Source organism: Lynx canadensis, chromosome A1 (genome assembly GCF_007474595.2).
Source record: "Lynx canadensis isolate LIC74 chromosome A1, mLynCan4.pri.v2, whole genome shotgun sequence".
Taxonomy (NCBI): domain Eukaryota; kingdom Metazoa; phylum Chordata; class Mammalia; order Carnivora; family Felidae; genus Lynx; species Lynx canadensis.
In genome coordinates this window covers 168,799,588-168,821,432 of record NC_044303.2, presented here as the reverse complement: position 1 = coordinate 168,821,432, position 21,845 = coordinate 168,799,588, and the positions used below count along the sequence as shown (strand labels likewise).

General features: G+C 37.1%; 1 protein-coding gene across 1 annotated transcript in view; it reads left to right on the top strand.

Moving 5' to 3' along the window:
• The window catches only part of FBXL17 (F-box and leucine rich repeat protein 17), a 500,142-nt gene that overhangs the window by 142,611 nt on the left and 335,686 nt on the right, over nucleotides 1–21,845 (top strand). The window contains 1 exon segment of the mRNA XM_030326099.1: nucleotides 12,034–12,141. Coding sequence (XP_030181959.1) covers nucleotides 12,034–12,141 — 108 coding nt within the window.

Genomic DNA, 21,845 nt, shown 5'->3' with positions numbered 1-21,845 from the left:
TAGAACTGTTGAATCACTATGTTGTATACTTGGAACTGGTCTAACATTGTAAACTATAGTTCAATAGTAAAAAAACCCTAACATTAAATTTTAGTACTTTGTGTTTCTGATATACTTAGTGAAATAATTGTGTCATGCTAATTTAAAGTCAGAGTTGTACTGGCAAATGTGAAGTCTTAAAAAATCCTTGTCTTTTTCATGATCTATAAAATCAGGGGAGCCGGTCTGGCTCAGTTGGTAGAGCGTGCAACCCTTGATCTTGCGGTGGTGAGTTCGAGCCCCACATTGGGTGTAGAGATTGCTTAAAAATAAAAATTTTAAAAGTTAATATTTTTTATAGCTCTCTATTAAAAAGATATCAGACATGTAATTAAGACTCAGCTTAAAGTGTTTGGGAAAAACCTTATTTGTAACAAGTATAATTTTTAGTCATATTTTTGGTTCCTTCCCATGTGAACTACCTAAGTATGGCATATATAGAAAATTATAATTCAATGACTATATTAATAGAGTGAACACAATTGTAACAAATGTTTAACATTTGTCCTTCTCACTAAATTGTAAACTCCATGAAGTCAGTCTGTAGGTCTTAATCATTGTGTGGAACGCAGTGTGTAGAATGTAACATGTGCTCAGTAAATATTGTGTGGTCATGGTTTAAGAGAAAACTATGTTTAAATAATCTGCCTTTAGATTTCATTTAAAAATGTATTAAAGGGGCGCCTGGGTGGCGCAGTCGGTTAAGCGTCCGACTTCAGCCAGGTCACGATCTCGCTGTCGGTGAGTTCGAGCCCCGCGTCAGGCTCTGGGCTGATGGCTCAGAGCCTGGAGCCTGTTTCCGATTCTGTGTCTCCCTCTCTCTCTGCCCCTCCCCCGTTCATGCTCTGTCTCTCTCTGTCCCAAAAATAAATAAAAAACGTTGAAAAAAACATTAAAAAAAATAAAAATGTTAAAGATACGAAATTATTATTAAATGAAGAGCCCAGTGATGAAGGTCTTACTGAAATGATTTATAAAGCAAAGCTATACTAAGTGTTTGTCTTCGTAATTAGGTATTTCCTTTAATGTGACAAGTGCCATTCTTTGCTGTTTTTTTTGCAATACTGTGTCAAAGGAGAAAGCTTTCTAATGCATTAATTGTGAGTGTACCTACTGCACTCTGTTGAAAGGTATAATATAGGAAAGCAAAGGAAGATGGAAATGAAATAGTTTTTGTAGATTTTCAAGATTTGAATGAACAAAAGGAGACATTTTATTCTGTTCTGATTTTTTTAATATTTATTTTTGAGAGAGAGAGAGAGAGAGAGAGAGAGAGAGAGAGAGACTGAGCATGAGTGGGGGAGAGGCAAAGGGAAGGGAGACAGAATTTGAAGCAGCCTCCAGGCTCTGAGCTGTCAGGACAGAGCCCAATACAGGACTTGAACTCATAAACGAGATCATGCCCTGAGCCAAAGTTGGTCACTTAACCAACTGAGCCATCCGGGCACCCCTATTGTGTTCCATTTTTAAAGCTCCTATAAGTATAATGTATAGTCACTGGGTATTTAAATAAAATTTATTCCATTTGGGATTTTTATCATTATAGTACTTGACATATTCTTTGTCAGTTGTCAGATGTGGGTGCTTACTGATTGTGGCATGTGTCTAGGCCTAACTGAGGTAACCTGTGGTGTGGTATTCTGCTGTTTCCTAGGGGGCATGGACCCTGCTGTGGTGATAGCCTTCTGGCCTGCTTCTCTGAGGCCAAAATCTCCCTTTGGCTGGTTCTGTGTGTACCTGCTGGACTTTGAAGTACAACTCTCCCTTCACCTTTCTCTTAGAGCCTTTAATTAATGGCTCTGTTAGTCATGGGCCTGCGGTATGTGTTAGCTTTGCATTTCATACATTGCCAATAGGATAGATACCCTCATTATCAAGTCATAAGTATCCTGTCTGTTTTTCAGCCCTCCGTTATCTGGTTACGTCTTCCATCTTGGCTTCAGATCTAATCAGAAGGCCTTGGGAAACTGAACTCCACTAAATTGGGATGCAGTATACAGACTGAAATATTCCCAGGAAGCTTTCTGATAGTTGTGGGAGCTAGATCTGTTCCTATTACAACCTGTAGCTTCTGTTCTTAGAGGCAGGGACTGTACCTTATCTTCATGCTGCATTAGTGCTTAACATGAGGTGGTATGACTATAATAGGTACTCAAATATTTGGTGATTGAAAGGGGCTTAAGAAACTGAGCAACCCTGAGTGAAATAAGCCCTTCCTTAAAAACACTGTAAGTGTGTCTTTATTTCTAAAGATATTGCTGATTTAGTAGACTCGGGTAGTCATTTACTACTGGGGTCACTTTTCTTTCTTAAACTTATAATTCATTCAAATGATTATTACCAAATGGTTATTACTCAGACAACCAAACTCTTTTCCACCTGGCTTTTGTCCAGAATCCATAAGGCTTTTCTTCTCTGGTGAATCTTGTAAACTGGAACACATGGCAATATTTTGCCCTTTGGTTATAATGTTCAGTTAGAACCCAACCTAAGCAGATTGCTTTATGCTGGCTTTATTTTGCATTCAGAAGATGAGGGCACTCTACAGGCCCACTGACCACTCTGGCTGTAAGAGATGAAAAAAATAATTAAAGGTTAGCATTCCTCCTGAAAAATTCCCTAGGAAGTAGATTGACTATGCCCTTGATCCTTGTTATTCTTTTTTCCTGGAGATAGAAAGAAGGCTTTGAATTGGTTCTGAGGTCTTGAGTGAGATTAGATAGTCATGCCAATAATTTCCCCACCTTAGTTTTCCAGTCCATTCCAGAATCGAAGTGCTGCTGTTGCTTTCTTTGAAAATCCTGTCCTTCACTTCATGACGCCGTTTGTCTCATTCTTAGACTCTTGGAACAAATAAGACCAACAATTCACATTTTCTTGGCATTAGAAGGATTTGTTTTTCAATACTGGGCCAACAAGCCATTAACGTGCACCAAAACAGTACTTTGTTCATTTTTATTTTTGGAACTTCTGTTGTGTGCCAGGTCCTGTGCCCAGCACTGAGGATACAGTTGTGAATGGGATAGATGGGGAGACCATCACATAGTGAACAAGGAGAGAGGACGGTGGGATGAAAGGAGATATAAGAGACAGGAAGGAGGCAGATCATGTATGGCTTTGTAGGTTATAGAAGGAATTTGGATCTCATTCTTAGAGTAATTGGTACTAGTGGAAGATTTTGAATAGCAGACTGACATCTGATTTTTAAAATCACTTTTTTTTTTGAAAGATCACTGTGGCTTGATGGGTGGAAAACAGACAGGCGGAATCAAGGGCAGGCAGAAAGAGGTCCAGTGTGCAGGATATTGAAAATGTGCAGGAGAGGGCTGGCACATCGTGGACCATGGTGGTCTATTGTGGCAGTAGAGGTGGCAAAGAGATAACCCTGAAGTGTACCCAAGATCATCTTAAATACTAATATTTGAAAGTTGTAGTTAGCTATGGTTTTTAGATTTAGTAATAGGATTGTTTCTGTCTTGTCATTTGCAATGACATGGATGCAGCTAGAGAGTATTATACTAAAGTCAGTCAGAGAAAGACAAATACCATATGATTTCACTCATATGCGGAATTAAAGAAACAAATAATCAGGGGCCACTGGGTGGCTCAGTCTGTTAAGCCTCCGACTTCAGCTTAGGCCATGATCTCACTGTTCCTGAGTTCGAGCCCCGTGTCTGACTCTGTGCTGATAGCTTAGAGCCTGGACCCTGCTTTGGATTCTGTGTCTCCCTGTCTCTCTGCCCCTCCTCTTCTCATGCTCTCTGTTTCTGTCTGTCTGTCTCTTTTTTATCTGATCATTTGTTTCTTTTATCTTTATTTTTAAAAAATTTTTTAATGTTTATTTTTGAGAGAGAGAGAGAGAGAGAGAAACCAAGAAACAGACTCTTAACTAAAGACAACAAAATGATAGTTACCAGAGGAGAAGGAGATGGTTAAATAGGTGTGCACTTGTCATAATGAGCATCAGGTGTTGTATGTAAGTGTTGAACCACTAAATTGTACACCTGAAACTAATATTACACTGTATGTAAACTAACTGGAATTTAAATAAAATTTTTTTTAAAGACTGCAAAAATAGGGCTATTTCTGGATGGATTCTATAAGAATCAAGGAAACTTGTTAAAAGTGTGTATTTCTGGGTCCTGGATTAGTAGTTTTGGGGTGAAGTTTAGGAAAAACATTGAAGTTTTCTGAGCAAGGTCAAGAAATAATTTTATATTATTTAGTGCATTCATGTACTATTTAGTACACTCGTACGTTCTATAATGCCAGCAGCATAAACGTATCGAAAGGTTGCTCTACCTTTTTAGAGTCACTACAAATTCCTTTCATTCCCAGATATGCTAACAATCATTCCCCAAAGTTAATCTTTCAGCTCAGATTACAAAAATCCCTTTCATTGAATCTATCTTATTCTGATAAAGATAGATCTCTCCTCCCAAGTTCCAAGAAAACTTTTAAGTGTTAAAACAAGAATAAATTGCATCTAAAAATAAGGTAAAACGAGAGAGACAAACCATGAGAGACTCTTAAGTACATCGAACAAACTGAGGGTTGCTTGCGGGGTGTTAGGTAGGGAGATGGGCTAAATGGGTTATAGGCATTAGGGAGAGCACCCAGGATGAGCACTGGGTGTTATATGTAAGTGATGAATCACTAAATTCGATTCCTGAAGTCATTATTACACTATATGTTACCCTGTCACTCTGCTTCTTTGGGGCTGAAGGGAAGGCCTTGACTTAGCTCTTGCATTTGAGTGAGATTAGCACCATGAAATGAATCACAGACACTCCTTACCACCAATGCTTTTTCTTGTTGTAACACTAAATGGATCTGCATCCTCTTTATGCAGATGTAGAAGTGTAGCTTGGCTTTTAGAATGCCAGTTTAGGGATAGGGTTCTAGTTTGTATAAGGTAAAGAGCATGGGTCTCAAAACCTAAAAGACTAGGGGCGCCTGGGTGGCGCAGTCGGTTAAGCGTCCGACTTCAGCCAGGTCACGATCTCGCGGTCCGTGAGTTCGAGCCCCGCGTCAGGCTCTGGGCTGATGGCTCAGAGCCTGGAGCCTGTTTCCGGTTCTGTGTCTCCCTCTCTCTCTGCCCCTCCCCCGTTCATGCTCTGTCTCTCTCTGTCCCAAGGGTGAATAAACGTTGAAAAAAAAAAAAAAATTAAAAAATTAAAAAAAAAAAAAAAAAAAAAAAAAAAAAAAACCAAAAAAAAAAAAAACCTAAAAGACTAAAGTGTAAGCCCCACTTTGCCACCTTCTAGCTGTGTAATTTTGAGGAAGTCAATTTCTAATAGGCTTATGTTAGGGGCCTATGAAATGGAAATTATGATGCTTCTTAAAGCTCTTATGAAGATCCCAGATGATGCATAGAGAAGACTTAGTTTGGCATATGGTAATGCCTTAGTAAATATGGCCATTTATTATTATCTAGCTGTTTTATTACCTACTCCCTCTTCAACTCTTTGGCTGCTAGTACCCCTAATCTTGGTTTAGTGTGAGCTGTGTCAAGAGATGAAAACACAATCCAAAAGCACATTTATAAACATTTACTCACCAAGCAAAATTGGTGACCCTGTACTGTCTATCTTCTGCTCTTTCTATTCCAGACAAGAGTTTTTCAGTCATATATGGCCATTTCTGCCACAGTGGCTATTACACTTCCCCTGTATTAGAATTTTCTAGGCCAATTCTTTCTTTTTTTATTTTTTAATGTTTTAAGTATTTATTTTTGAGTGAGAGATACAGAGTGTGAGTGTGGGAGGGGCAGAGAGAGAAGGAGACACAGAATCTGAAGCAGGCTCCAGGCTCTGAGCTATCAGCACAGAGCCCAACGTGGGGCTGGAATTCACCAGCTGTAAGATCATGACCTGAGCCGAATTTGGACACTTAACTGACTGAGCCACCCAGGTGCCCCATAAGCCCATTATTTCTACCTCCTGAAGATGTTTCTCTCTTGTCTCCACAATTAGATCTCAGAAGAAATATATCTGATTGAGTGTAGTTCCCAAGAACTTATGAGAACCAACATCTTTTTCCTTTGTCCCTTTGTACCCTGCATTTCTGGTTTTCATTTACTTCTAGGTTAGCCACTGGAGAAGGCCCTCTTAATGATTCACAAACTAAGGGACACCTGGGTGGCTCATTAGGTTAAGCATCTGCCTCTTGATTTCAGCTTGTGAGTTTGAGCCCCTTATTGGGCTCTGCGCTGAGAGTGTGGAGCCTGCTTGGGATTCTCTCTCTCTCTCTCTCTCTCTCTCTCTCTCTCTCTCTCTCTCTGGTCCTCCCCCTCCCCCGCTTGTGCTCTCTCTCAAAATAAATAACTTTAAATAAAGATTCACAGATTGAAGCTCTACTAGAATCTTTGTGCATGTTTGTATTATTCAGGCTTTTCATGGTTCTCTCAACTCTGAAGACATACACTCCTTGCCATCATTGCTTTTTCTCATTGTAACACTAAATGGACCTGCATCCTCTTTATGCAGATATAAAAGTGTAGCCTGGCTTTTAGAATGCCAGTTTAGGGATATGGTCCTTCTCTACCTCTGCCATGTGAAGAGATAATGCTATTGAATCTGAGGTTCATCTTCCTCTTTCTCTCCATCACAGCTTTGACTCAAAGATTAAAATCTGCTTTGTAAGCTGATCTCATTCTTCCCTTATTTTTTGTTGCTTCTTTCCAAAACCTGAGCTACATTTCTGTTTGCATGGTAATTCCTATGTGCTGCCTGGTTTCCCACAGTCTTTGAGTTAGTGTGATCCTTCAAGGCCAACGATTCCAGGTTGGAGCTTTTTATCATTCCTGCATTAATAATAGAAAGGAAAGAACCATACAATCCTCTCAATAGGTGCAGAAAAAGCATTTGACAAAATACAGAATCCATTTTTGTAAAAACCCTCAACACAGTAGGGATAGATGGAATATGCCTCAACATCATAAAGGCCATATATGGAAGACCCACAGCTAATATCATCCTCAATGGGGAAAACCTGAGAGCTTTTCCCCTAAGGTCAGGAACATGACACGGATGTCCACTCTCACCACTGTTGTTCAACATCATACTGGAAGTTCCAGCCTCAGCACGCAGACAACAAAAAGAAATATAAGACGTCCAAATTAGCAAGGAACAAGTCAAACTTTCACTCTTCACAGATGACATGATACTCTACGTGGAAAACCCAAAGACTCCACCAAAAAATTGCTAGACTGATAACATGAATTCAGCAAATTCACAGGATGTAAAATCAACATACAGAAATCTGTGGCATTTCTATACACCAAGAATGAAGCACCAGAAAGAGTGATCAAGGAATCGATTCCATTTACAATTGCACCAAAACCATAAGATACTTAGGAATAAACCTCACCAAAGAGGTAAAAGATCTGTACTCTGGAAACCACAGTATGTAATTTTTTAAACAAATGGTGGTAGGACAGTTGGATATTTATATGCAAGAAAGTGAATATTTACCTTACTTGTCGCTGTTCACAAAAATTAACTCCTAGAGCACAATAGACCTAAAGGTTAGAGCTAAGACCACTATTAAGAAAATGAAAAGACCAGGCATAGAATGGAAGGAAATATTTATGAAACAAATATCTGATAAAGGACTTGTGTCTGGAGTATATAAAGCACTTTTAAACTTAGACAACAAACCAGTTTTTAAAATGTGTAAAAAATGAAACTTACATGACTCAGCAACTCTACTTCTAGATATTTATCCAAGAGAAATGAAAATATATGTTCATACAAAGTATTATATGTGAATGATCACAGCATGATTATTTATCAAAGCCCAAACTGGAGACAATTCAAATATTTATTATCAGGTGAATAGATAGGTAGTAGAGCTATACAGTGGAGTTCTGCTCAGCAATAAAATGAGCCAACGACTGATCCATGTAGCAAGGGTGAACCTCCAAAACATTATGCTAGTGAAAGAAGATAGAAACCAAAGACTACTTATGGTATAATTGTTTATATGGAATTTCTAGAAGAGGCAAACTATAGAGATAGAAAGCAAGACCAATGGGTGCTTAAGGGTGGGAGCTGTGATTGCCTGCATATGGGCAAAAAGGATGAAGGGCATGTTGGGGATGGTGCAGTGGAGGCACTTTAAAAGGATTGTGGTGGGGCATCTGGGTGGCCAGTGGGTTAAACGTCCCACTCTTGGTTTTGGCTCAGGTCATGACCTTGCGATTTTGGGAATTTAAGCCCCACGTGGGGCTCTGTGCTGGCAGCAGAAGCCTGCTTGGATTCTCTTGCTCTCTCCCCTCTTTCTGCCCCTCCCCCACTTGCACCGTCTCTCTTTCAAAATAAACTTAAAAAAATTTTTTTCAACTGCATTGTGGTGATGGTTGCACAACTGTATAAGCTTACTAAGACTCAATAAACTATATCATAAAATGAGTGAATTTTATGGTATATAAACTATACCCCAATAAATCTGTTTAAATAATTCTCCATAGCACTTGGTTTATGAGATAACTACCCAGTTTTTGCTCCCCTCTCCCCAAGAAGATGTCATAGCTCCTTGTCCCTTCAGTAGTATTTCTCAAGCTTTAAGGTACATGAGAATCACCTGGGGGGGGGGATGCTATTTAGCTGGCTCAGTTGGTAAAGCATGAGACTCTTGATCTTGAGATTGTGATTTTGAGCCCCACATTGGGTGTACAGATTATTTACATAAATAGTAAAACAAATAAACAAGGAATCACCTGGAGATCTTACTAAACTGTAGATTAGGATTCAGTAGGTCTGTGATGGGGTCTGAGATTTTGCATTTTTAACAACCTCCAAGTTGATGCCAGTGCTGTTGGCCACATTTTGAATGAAAGGCTTTTGAACTTGTTCAAAACTCAGGCTGCATGTTAGACTCTCTCTGGGTTGGGGGGGTAGCTTTTAGAATAAAATTAAGGCATATCTCCACCAGAAATTAAATCAGGAAACTCTTCAGGTAATTCTGATGTGCAGTCAGGCTGAGAACCTTAACAAAATGGGATTCTTTTTACCATAATGGTTCAATAATGTTCTACCAATGTCTCCCTCACTCTCGTCCCACAGTTTAGCCCAAAACTTAGAGCCCCCAAATTATGATCAGAATGTCTTGGAATAAGTAGGAGGGTAAGCCAGCAGGCTTTGACTACACTTTTTTTTTTTGAATTATTTTCTTACACATGTCAACCCCTTAGTCCTGGCTAAGAACTAGAATACAGAAGAAAGGGGAGCCTGGGATGATTATGATGATAATAGCTAAAATGTGTTAAGCAATTACAATGAGCCATGTCCTGTTCAAAACATTTTATATGCATTTATCTAGCCTCATATTTTACCCTGTGAGCTAGGTACTGTTATTTTCTCTGTGTTATAGAAGGAACAAAGTATAGAGACATGAAATGACTTGCTTAAAATCACACAGCTAATAAGTGGTCCACCTGGGATTTGAAAAGAGTTAGGCAGACTACTGGGTCCCAGAGAAGCTGATACTCACCAGTACCTGCTGCTTGCAGTCTATACTTATTTCTGCCTGAAACAAGTGAGATATTTAACCCCAAATTTCTAACATATCTTCTATTCTTTGGAATGGAGCCAGACCCTGCCCGAATCTTCAAGGCCCTTTGATTAGTCTCCTAAAACATTCCCAAGCGTAGTTAAGAGTGTTTCTATATCCCAAGGACTTACTCTGGTCTTGCTTGACTTATAGGACTCTGTTGGTGCTGGAGGCTCCTCTGAGTTCTCTTGTTCTGATTGCTTGAGCTGAACGAGGAAGACCCGCAAACCAAATTTTTAATACTCTTTTTTCTTCTCTCTGCAAGATTTAACACCTTGGACCTGAGCTTTCTTGTGTCCTTAATCCTTATCTGAGTTCCTCTCCCCTCCTTGAAGATGGAGGTAGGAAAGGCTAGATGTTAGAGTGAGATTGGGCAGGGTATTTAACCACCTGACCATATGTATTTAACCTCTGTTAACCCCTACCCTCTTTTTAAAAAATAGAAATTGGTTTCCATTGAGGCTTCAGGCGATTTTAGTGCTTGAAACATTCTTTGTTAACATAATGTTTTTTAGAAAGCTGAGTGTCAGGAAGGCCCATTTTTAATTTATCAATGGCACCCTTAGCCTTAATATGCTAAAGCATACTTTACTTTTGAGTGCAGAATTAATCTTTTATCAGATGTAACATGGATGCTGTTGGTTTCATTATTTTAGGAAAATGTTCTTGTGATTGTTTTAGAATTAATGCTACCCACATACCTTTATTTTCCAATATCTATTCAGAATAGATAAGGAAGATACAAAGTGTCACCCATATTAAAGCTAATGCAAAAGAGATTTGTCACTGCTGTTTGAAAAACTAACAAAGGTGTTTAACTTGTTGATCTCATCTTGACTGTGAAGAAAATGAAACTGAAATTAAGCCTATGGTAGAGAATATTTGGACCTTCTTTTATAAACTACCACTTTGTGGAACAGTGAAGAGAATTTTAGCACAATTACAAGAGGATAATTTTATACACTGAAATTTTCTGGAGGTGGGGGAAGACAAAAAAGGAATTTCACTTTGCCCTTTGTTTAAAGCAGGGCCAGGTGGAAATGTCAAAAGTTGTCAAGGTAACTTCTTGGCAGCACTTGGGCCTCAAGCTTTTACATGCCTAGGAGTCACTCAGGGGCTTATTAAAAATAGGGATTCTTGGGCCTCACCCTTTTGGCTCTGAATATTTAATGAACTCCTCAGGGAATTCTAATATGTATTACATTAGTCAGGGTTTTCTTGAGAAACAGAATCCGTATGAGAGAGAGAGAGAAAGAGAGAGAGAGAGAAAATGTGTGTGTGTGTGTGTGTGTGTGTTTCTATAAAGAGATTATTGTAAGGAATTGGCTTACACATTTATGGAAGCCAAGAAGTTCTAAAACCTGAGGTCGCAATCTGGAGACACAGAAAAGCTGATGATATGGTTCTAATCTGAGTCCAAAGGCATAAGAACCAGTAGAGCCAACAGTGTAAGTTCTAGTCCAAGTTTGAATCTGAAGGTAGGAGACTGATGTCTCAGCTTGAAGATAGCCAGGTAGAGAGAGAAAGAGCGAGAGCGAGAACAAAAGAGCTAGAGTGAGAGAGAGTGAGCCAAGTCTCCCTTACTCAGCTTTTTTGTTACATTCAGAACTCCAGTGGGTTAGATGAGGCCCACTCACATTGGGGAGGACAGTCTGCTTTACTCAGTACACCATCTCAAATGTTAATCTCATCACAAATATCCTCACAGACATACCCAGAACACTGTTTAAGCAAATATTTTGGTGCCCCATTGTATAGCCATGTTGACACATAAAATTAATCATCACACCACCCTAATTTAAAGAATTTGAAGCAGCGAGGGGCAAAGTCAGATTCCTTGAAAGAAATACTTGAAGGTAGAAACCTTATAAAGAGACCATTGTTGTCTTTTAGGAACCAGTTATATAATTTCCATGATAAAAAATGTTCAGACCAGGCAAATCCATAGAGGTGGAAAGTTGCCAAGAATTGAGGGCAACTCTTTTGGGGGTGATAAGCATGTTCTAGGGTTAGATGGGTGCACAGTTGTGAATATGCTAAAAACCACTGAACGGTACCCTTTGAAAGGGTGAATGTTATAGTGTGTGGATTATATGTCAATAGAAAATATGTATATTGAGAGAGATTGTTAGGAAGAAGTGGTGATGGAGAGTGTTGACATCTTGGGTGCCTGGCTGGTTCAGTCAGAAGAGCATGTGCCTCTTGATCTTGGGGTTGTGAGTTCAGGCCCCATGTTGGGTGTAGAGATTACTTGAAAAAGAAATAAAGTTAAAAAAACCCACAGGAGATATTGCTGTATGTTTGCAAACAGATTAAAATGAGCCAACGGAAAGGGAAATATTAATGACACGAGGTAGGGCAGAGGGAATTTGCAGGAGCCAAATCCTTAAACTCGCTGGGATGCCACTTTGAATAACTTTATTCGTGTCCCTTCCCTAGGTAACAGATCAGTCAGTGAAAGCATTTGCTGAGCACTGTCCTGAACTTCAGTACGTTGGCTTCATGGGTTGTTCGGTTACTTCTAAAGGAGTCATTCACCTAACCAAGGTAGGTTCTGTGGCTGCATCTCCTTAGCCTTTCTATCATTCATATCAGCACCCTAGCATTGGTAAATGTATTTGAGTGAGGAACAGTCAGACCATTACAGGAGTGTACTAGGATTGGGGTGCCTGGGTGGCTCAGTTGGTTAAGCATCAGACTTCGACTCAGATCATGATCTTGCGGCTCCTGAGTTTGAGCCCCGCATCAGGCTCTGTTCTGACAGGTTGGAACCTGGAACCTGCTTCACATTCTGTGTCTCCCTCTCTCTGCCCCTCCCCTGCTCACACTCTGTGTGTCTCTCTCTCAAAAGTAAACAAACATTAAAAAAAAATAAAAGTGTACTAGGATTTGGTAGTTGAGATCAGTTTAAAGCAACAATACAAAATCTATCCTTTCTTAAATGGAACATTAATTTAAACAAGAAAGCTTACTTTCTTGCTTTTTCATTGCCAATGACTATGAGATAAATATATGCATTAAAGAAACTGATCTATCTAACAAAAATTATTTAAATGTTAATTTATTGCATTTGGCTTTTAGGAAGTACATATGTCTCATGCATATGATTAAGCTGAAAATGTAAGGTGAAAAGAGAGGTGAATTTATGTCAAAAATTAACCTTCTAGGAGAGTTCACTTTTATACCAAATATATAAAATATCATATTTTGGCAATGATGAAAATGCCAGTTCCTTTGTAATCTCTCACTTATGTGTCATCTTTACTCCAGAGCTTTAAAATAATTAGGAGCTAATTCTTACATGTGTGTAATGAAGAATGGATGACTATAAAATTTACCTGTGTATTATCTGAAATTTGTCATTGGATAGATTTCAGCTGCATCATATTATACTTAGGATAATGGGTATGAGTCCTTACCTTTCCCACTTTGTAGTTGAGTAACCTTTTCATTCACCTTTCCTTCATTTCACTACTCTTAGGAAACTGTTGTGTTAGCAGCACAATGTTGAAATAAACCGGTTGAGATCCCAGGTTTCTTAGGGCTTGGTCTCTTCAGGTCTCTTTAAGCTTACAGTTTAGTGGGAAATAATCTTTTCCTTTTCTTTCTAGGAAGAGAGCAAATGATAATGAGTTACGTGGGACTCTCCAATAAAGGCACAGGGGATAGGTGCCTGGGCTCTGTTGTTTGCTTGAGTTTGAATCTTGTCTCTGGCACTTATTAGCTGAGTAGACAAATATTTTTCAGGGTATTAATTGAAATAATACACGCAAGGTGCTTGCCTCAGTGTCAAAATTGCAGTAAATGCTAAGCTAATGTTACTCCTAGTATTAAAATGGATTTTGTTATATCTAAGTTGCTTGAAAATCAGAGCAAACTTTGAGAGAAGAATATCAAATCACTGTTTTTTTGTTTTTTTGTTTTTTTGTGAGTTGATAGAGACTCAAATCACTGTTTTGGTCTGGTGTGTCTGAAACAGATCCTGTGATTGTCCTGTGTCTTAAATGACTGATAACTGACCAACTTTAATTGTTTTTTAAGGATCAGAGACTAAAGCTGGTGGAGAGGAAAAACACATCATTCTCAATTATTGTTCTATCAGAATATCTTAGTGTAACCAAGACCATACATGACCATAATTTTTATTCATTTCCTATAACCTTGGCCTGGAACATCTTGGTGGATGAATGTTTTTCTAGTCACATCTAATGTTGTTTATAGTGTAGAGTAGAAATGCCTTTGGATGAACAGATTGTGCACAACAAGTGTTATAATGACCATATGTGGGATTTTTATGATCGCTAGAAATTGTACTCATTAAAGACAAAACAAGACTTATTAGATCAGTAAGTGCTTCCCTGAGCATTTTGAGATGGCCAAAAATTATGGTACACTGGTACTTAAAAGATCAGAATTACTCTCAGTGACAAAATAGCAGCTATAGCAAATAGCAAATGTCTGCGTTGGAAGGCTGAATTTGCTGAGAATGTTCTTCTGAAGATTATAGGCCAGAATTGGTGGTTTGGACTGTCAGTAGTTTGGATCTACTGGATTAATATCAAAGCCAGTCCACAGACTTTTGAGGATCATTCTTTGTTGGTCAATAAAGTCTTTTGCTCTGATGAGAAGACTGGTTGGTGGTATAATATTGCTTATTTTCCTGGATTCAAATAAAGGCAAGATAGAATTTTAAGCATGCATAGCTTCTCTAAAGCTATTTTAATTGTTTTTATCTCTTGAATACTAAGGGTAGAAATCATGTTTTAGGGGCACCTGGGTGGCTCAGTTGGTTGAGCGTCTGACTTCCGCTCAGGTCATGATCTCACAGCTCGTGAGTTTGAGCCCCACATGGGGCTCTGTGCTGACAGCTCGGAGCCTGGAGCCTGCTTCAGATTCTGTGTCTCCCTCTCTTTCTGCCCCTAACCCACTCACATCCTGTCTCTGTCTCTCTCAAAAATAAACAAACATTAAAAAAAATTAAAAAAAGAACTCAGGTTTTAATAAAATAAAAGCTTTTGGGTTAAAATATTTGCATTCTGACAGTTTTCATACTCAGATATTGCACAAAATGTAATTTACATTCACAAAATGTTTATAAATATATAAATGCTCCGAGGAAGTTGTGTTACCCTTCTTATCATCGTGGTATATAATTTTTAAATTAATGATTTAAGAGATGTGAGATGCAGAGTGTTGAGAGCTATTGGTGTAAATATGTTTAAGTTTACATGGTTTAGAAATTCTTTCCAATATATTACTTTTCTAAGTCTCTGGCTCTCAGTTTGCTAAAAGAGGCAAATGACATAAAACCTCCATGATTTAGTTTCCTGTCTATGAAGAGATGTGTCTAAATTAGATGATCTATCTTCAGAGTTTTTTGTACCCAGAAGAACCTATGCATTTAAAAGTAATTGACCTATGGGGCCCCTGGGTGGCTTAGTCGGTTAAGAGTCCTACTCGATTTCGGTCAGGTCTTGATCTCATGGTTCTTGAGATTGAGTCCTGTGTCAGGCACTGTGCTGGCAGTGCAGAGTCTGCTTGAGATTCTCTCTCCCTCTCTCTCTGCTCCCCCCTCTCCTGTGCACATGCTTGTTCTCTCTCTCTTAAATAAATAAATTTAAAAACAGAATCATTAACCTAGAAGGGACTATGAGGGGGGTTTCCCTGAAACTAAGAAACCAAATTAATAATTTAGAAAGGAAAATTGGGGATTTGTTACACCAAGGGCAAGAAGACAGAAGATTTGGAATAGGTGGAAAAATATTGATATCCTATTACTATGGTTCATTGGGCTCAATTTTACTTTGATGCTCTCAGCCTTGACTAGACTGTTACTCATTTTGCAATATTTATTGACGAAATACCCTTAGTCTTCAGATAAATTCTGCTAATATCAAATAATCTTAGAGTAGGAGGTCTTCCTTCTAGGCTCCTATGATTGCAAATTAGAGTCCAGAAATAGCTAAGACTGAATGCAGCCAAGTTGAGAAGATAAAGTCAGGTTAACTAGGCTGTGTTTGGAAACATTGAGACCCATATTTAAGAAGCAATAATAAGAACTTTTGAGGTCTCCATTTAACAGTTGAGAATCTTAGTGACGTGTTGTATGTGACAGAATTGAGTCTTCTCCAACACAGGTATGTTTGTTCTTTCACTGCAATGTATCTGTTTATAAATATAAAATATTTCTATATTGTTTTCCCTCCTACTCTTCAAAAACAGATTTAGAAATGCAAATATGTAATTAACCCCTAGCGTCTAGATGGTGGTGCCTAAATATCATTTGCCACTGAATGAACTAATAGAAACACGTCAAAAGGACCCAAAGTAAACATGAAATGGTTCCCAGTGGCCTAAGTTGGCTTACTTTGAATATCAAAAAGGAAAATGGCTGCAATGGGTTAAAGCAAACCAAATGTACAAAAATCTTGAATTCATAATGATATATAAAAAACAGAATAAAATGATTTATTTTTCTAGCTAAGATGGAGCAATAGGGACCAGATTTACTCTTTTCCTTGAAATATCCCCCAAACCAGGCAAAATATATGTAACAGTAGTCTTCAAGACACTGGCTGTCAGACAACTAAGGACAGTGATCCCTGAGATATGAGAAGCAAGAGGAGTCCTATGATTGCTTCCATCTAATGCATTGAAAGAATTTCCAGCACATAGCACAGGGTGGGCATGGGCGGGGGGGGCGGGTAACCCAGGCAAAACTCAGCAGACACTCTTGAGTTAAGACAGAACAGGAAGTCCAGGGAGACCAAGGCAGCCAGAGTTCAGAGGACAGACCACCAGAGTGGAGAGAACCCCATAGAGAACTCATAGGGAATCCCAGAGGTCTGTAGATGATCTCTTTTGCGCACCCAATCCTAAATAACCCATGAGTACAGAAGAAATCAAAAGAGAAATTAGCAAGTATTTTTAACTGAATGAGAATGAAAACACAACACTGATGATTTAGTGTGATCCTGCTAAATTACCCTTTAGGTAAAATTAAATAGCACTAAACACCTATATAAGAAAAAAAAGAACATCTGAATTTGGTGACTTTCTACGTTATAAACTTTTACCTTATGAAACTTAAGAAGAGCAAATTAAACTCAAAGTAAGCAGAGGAAAGGAAATAGTAAAGATCAAAGTGGAAGTCAATGAAATGGAAAACAAAAATAAAAGAAAAATCATTGAAATTAAAAACTGGTTCTATGATAAAATAGATCAAATTGATAAATCTCTACTTAAACTGATTAAGAAAAGGAGAGACAGAGAGACAAAGACAAGACACAACTTGCCAATATCATGTCATAACTACAATTCTACAGATGTTAAAAGGATAACAAGGGAATTTTGTATGTGTTTATGCCTATAAATTTAATAAATTAATGAAATGAAAAATTCATTTGAAAGACAGATTACCAAAGCACACTCAAGAAGTACATAATCTGAATATCTCTGTATCTGTTAAAGAAATTGCATTTGTAGTTAAGAACCTTCCCTCCAATAATACTCCAGGCCCAAATTGCTTTACTGGTGAGTTCTGCCAAATATTTGTTATATTTAAAAACTTTGAGGCACTTGGCTGGCTCAGTTGGTAGAGGCTGCATCTGTTGATCTCCGGGTCATGAGTTCACACCTCATGTTGGGTGTAGAACTTAAAAAATAAATAAACAATCTAACTAAAAAACTTTATCAGTAAGAGATACACATGAGTATTTACTGGTAACACAGTGTTTAGGCATTTGGTTTGAAGTATTTCAAAGAAGATAAAAAGAAGAAAACGTGGATTGGCCGATGAAAAATGGCAAACTATAGATAATTGAGCTAGATTATAGGACATGGAGGTTTATTACCTTATCCTCATTACTGTTGTTTGAATTTGAAAATTTCCATAATAATAAAAAAAGCTTTTAAGAGGTCAAAAATCTAAAAATGTTGATATTAATGTCACATGATAAAATCACACCATTCAGTATCATACTTTTTAAGAATGCATACGAACATGGGAAGTGTTCAAGATAATAATTAACAATAATTTATATTAGCATATAATATTAATTTAAAAATCAGTTGAACAGATAGATCTATGGAGTCTGAAATGTCAAAGTGGCAAGTTATTTTTACCTGTAGTTGGAGTACAAACTTCAGAAATGCTGTGGGTTCGTGAATTTAATGCTGCAGATCCGTTGTAAGTTTACATCAGATCAGCTAAAATGATTTTAATCTTTTATTAGGTCTTACTTTAAATATCTACTAACGGGGGCACCTGTGTGGCCCACCAAGCGTCGACTCTTGGTTTTGGCTCAGGTCGTGATCTCACGGTTCATGAACTTGAGCCCCATGTTGGGGCTCCATGCTGACAGCACAGAGCCTACTTGGGATTCTCTCTCCCTCTCTCTCTGACCCTCCCCTGTTTGGGTGCATGTGTGTACCCACGCTCTCTCTCAAATAAATAAACTTTAAAAAAAAATTGAAAAATAAATTACTACTATGGAAGGTGGGGAAGAATTTTTGACAAAAAGTTCACTTTTATTATATACCATGTAAAAAATTCATATTTGTCATAACTTAAAGGTAGATGTATTTTTTAGATTGCTGATATATTTTAAAGTTATGTGTGTTGATATTATTTTAAAATATGAATATAGTAAGATTACTAAATATTATAAAGCTGTGAGTGTTAATTAGTTAATAATATAATTCTGATGCTACATTAGGTCTTATTGTTGCTTTAGTTATTCAGTTTATAAACATGACCTGAATTCTTGGGATATGTCAGGTATGGTTTTGGTTGAAGTTTTTAATGTTTGTTTCTGTTTTTAAACAGAATTTTTTTGGCAAGGTAACAGACAACTAAACAAAATGCCCAAACTTCTGATATTTTTTTGGACCATAATCACATTTAAAGAATTAAAAAAAAAAACACGTATTTTAAAAGTGCTTATGGTTGAAAGTATGAAATGTTTTCTAAAGAAAAACAAAATTGATTTTTTTCAGTCAATTTAACTTAAGTAACTGAAAGAATGTTCATTCATGCAACTAACTCAATTTTTGTCTTCCCTTTCTTGTGTATCCAGAGACTAGAAATGAAAGATGAACTTTCTTGCCTTTTAAATTTCCAAACAACTGATCAGTTTAGAGTACTTTATTCTACAGTTAGAATAAAATGTTTTGCTGCCTTAAGGATGATGTTGCTGTTTAGTTATAGATTATCATTTCATTTTTTTCTAAGTAATTATAGTAGTTGAGTGTTATTTTGAGATATGGAAAAATACGTGTTCTTAAATTCATTCAGCTCTAAAATATTTTGTAGTAAGTATGAGCCAGTGAGTATTATGAAGATGTGTTTGTTAAATGACCATGCTTTGGTTCTATTTAGCCTCCAGAGTTAGGAGTTGAGCCCAAAACCTGAATGTTGAAAATATTGGCGATGATTATCTAGATCTGGTGTGATCCATTAATTGATTTTTTTTTTTTTAGAAGTTTGCAATGGACAGCAAACCACTTATTGCTGTCATCAAAGCTGATGGTATGATGACCAATTGTATGACCTGGGGCAAATCACCTAATTTCTTTGCCTCAATTTCCTCATCTATAAAATAAGGATAATAATAGCGTCTACCTGCTGCTTGGGTTGTAGAGGAAGTGTGCTTGGGCTGTAACTAAAGTAGTCAAAAAATAAAATAAATAAAGTAATGAGAAAAATATTCATCCTGGTGTCCAAAAGTTCCTGGTAACTCTTTAGTCCTAATCTACTCCTATTCTTTCATTAAAATAAAAATGTAAAATAAATTTTCATGAAAATAAATCTTATTTAAAATCTTTATGATCCTTTTATTTCTATCTCAGTGCCAATACTGAATCTTAAGATTAATAACCATATGTGTGCTCTTCATTGTTTTGTTTTGTTCTCTTCCTTTCCCTGCCAACACCCTTATGGGTAAGTTCATGCACTGAACAACTAAAATAGTATTTTTAATAAAATTATTAAAAAATTCTTACTGCAGCAGTACACTGAATCAGAATATACTCTTGTACCTTATTATTATTGCACAAATTAGTGACTTTGATTTTTACTTTGCTAAATTAGTATAGGCAGTATCTACATAAGCTATGGCAATTTATCACATTTAGTTTTTTATTCTGTTAAATCAGTAACACCTGTCCAATGAGGTTACTCTTTTTATATTTTATAACCCTGTTGCTCACATTCTAGTTGTAATATATATTTGTTTGTGCTACCTTTTCATTTCAACAACTACAGTGGCAGGATGTATCAATGTGACACGAGTAAAATAAATGAATTCATCTTTCAAATGACTCCATTTGTGAAAGTCCTAACAAGTAAAATGAACAGATGAGTTTCTTTGTTATATCTATCCTTTGATAAAATGGTTGCCTCAGGCTTTAATATAAATATATAATATAAAATGAAGAAAGTAGGCAATCTTTTTTGAAAGGATCTTTCTTGGATCTTGGCTTTTATATTTTAAATATTGTTTTACATTGCTTATATTATCCTCATTTTACCCCTTGACTTTTTATCACATACTTCTTATTCATAAATTGTGGTTTTGAGGCAGATATTCTTATATTCGTATGAAAAAGGATTTCAACTTTATTTATCAGGTCTCTAACACATGAGGTCAGTCTTTATCTAAGAAAGATTAGGAGATGTTGCTTTCATGCTTTCTTAGACTTTCAAATTCGTTCACACTGTTTTGTGAGAGAAATTTTATTTAAGGAACAGTGTGAGTCTACTTCACTCAGTCTTGTGGTTTATACATAAATTGTAATATTAGACACGGATGGGGCCCCAACAGAACAGACTGCCGGAATTAGAGAAACCATATTTGGGGCCTAATGAAAATAAATTATAATGAAACTTAATGAGGAAATATATTACTGGGAAAAAATAAAGTAAGCAGATCTCATTTATTAATTTAAAATAAACATTTATTGAGAATTAGAGCTAAATAGAAACCAAATTTATTTAAGGGACATAGTCAATTATATAAAACCATTGACAGTTATATTCACTTAATAGCTTTGAATGATTATACAATATTTACCAGCGTTTTATTTTTAATTAATTTAACTGTGTACTTAAGTACTAATTTCACTGCACCTGGGCAGATCTTGTTAGCCACAGGGAAGTGCCTATGTATGAACATATTATATTCATTCACACACATAGTGAAACATGGTACACACCCACACCATGCCAATCATTAATCATTACTCAGAAACCAAATAACCAGATTTTTCTTTACAATTTTGCTTAATATCGTATGATGTTTATAATGATGAAGGGGCTCCTGGATACTGAAAGGAAGATAAATTATGTTGTGCCTTTTTTATAGTCGCATTCTTGGACAATAGGGAATTCATTTCCATAGTAACTCTCTGTTAGTCAAAAGCTAATTTATTTATGTGACAGTAGAGGTATGTGTTCTGAAATTTTAGCTTGAATCCTCAGTATTTAACCAGAATTTGAGCCAACATATTTTTACTCATTATTTTCCATAATTCTTTTTGGAATAAAGTTTGGTTCTGAGCTGCTTCTTCTCCAGACACCCTGGCCCAATAATAGAGGCCAATCGAGTCCATTGACTAAAGGCAATTGAGCTTCTCACATGTTTGCTATCCAGCCCAGAGGTATCACAGGCATTTACACAAAAGCTGTTGATCACACTGTATTTACAAAACCTTTAGGAATATAGCTGCTTCCCCTCCTGTAGACTTCCCTGCAATTGATTGTATCCTAGTGGGATGATTGGCCATCAACATTTTTTTTTTCCCAAGAGAAAGCTTTCCACTAGAGCTTTCTCTTTTATATTCACTAGAGGAAATGCTTTGTTATTATGTTTGATCAGAGGTACTTTTTCAACATACAATTGGCTATCAATCTTGGATCTTTAAAAATGAAACAATACCCCCGTGCCTGAGAAGGCAGCACAAGTGATGACTTTTACAGATCTCATCTAGCTGGAAAAGACAACAAAGTTGGTTAGCACTGCGTTTCTCAGGCAAGTTGCAGGAATACTCTGGCAGTTAGGCTTCTGGGTTGTTATAAAGAACTCCCATTAGATTGACTACTTTTTTCTTATTTTTGGAAACTGGATCTCCTAACCCTCTCCTTTTACTTTGTTCTCACCCCTAGGTCTGTTAGTCCTCAGATCCTTTTTTTCTCTCTAAGCTATGTGCTTCTGCATCACAGAGGGCTTCATTCTCCAGGCTGCATTCAGTGG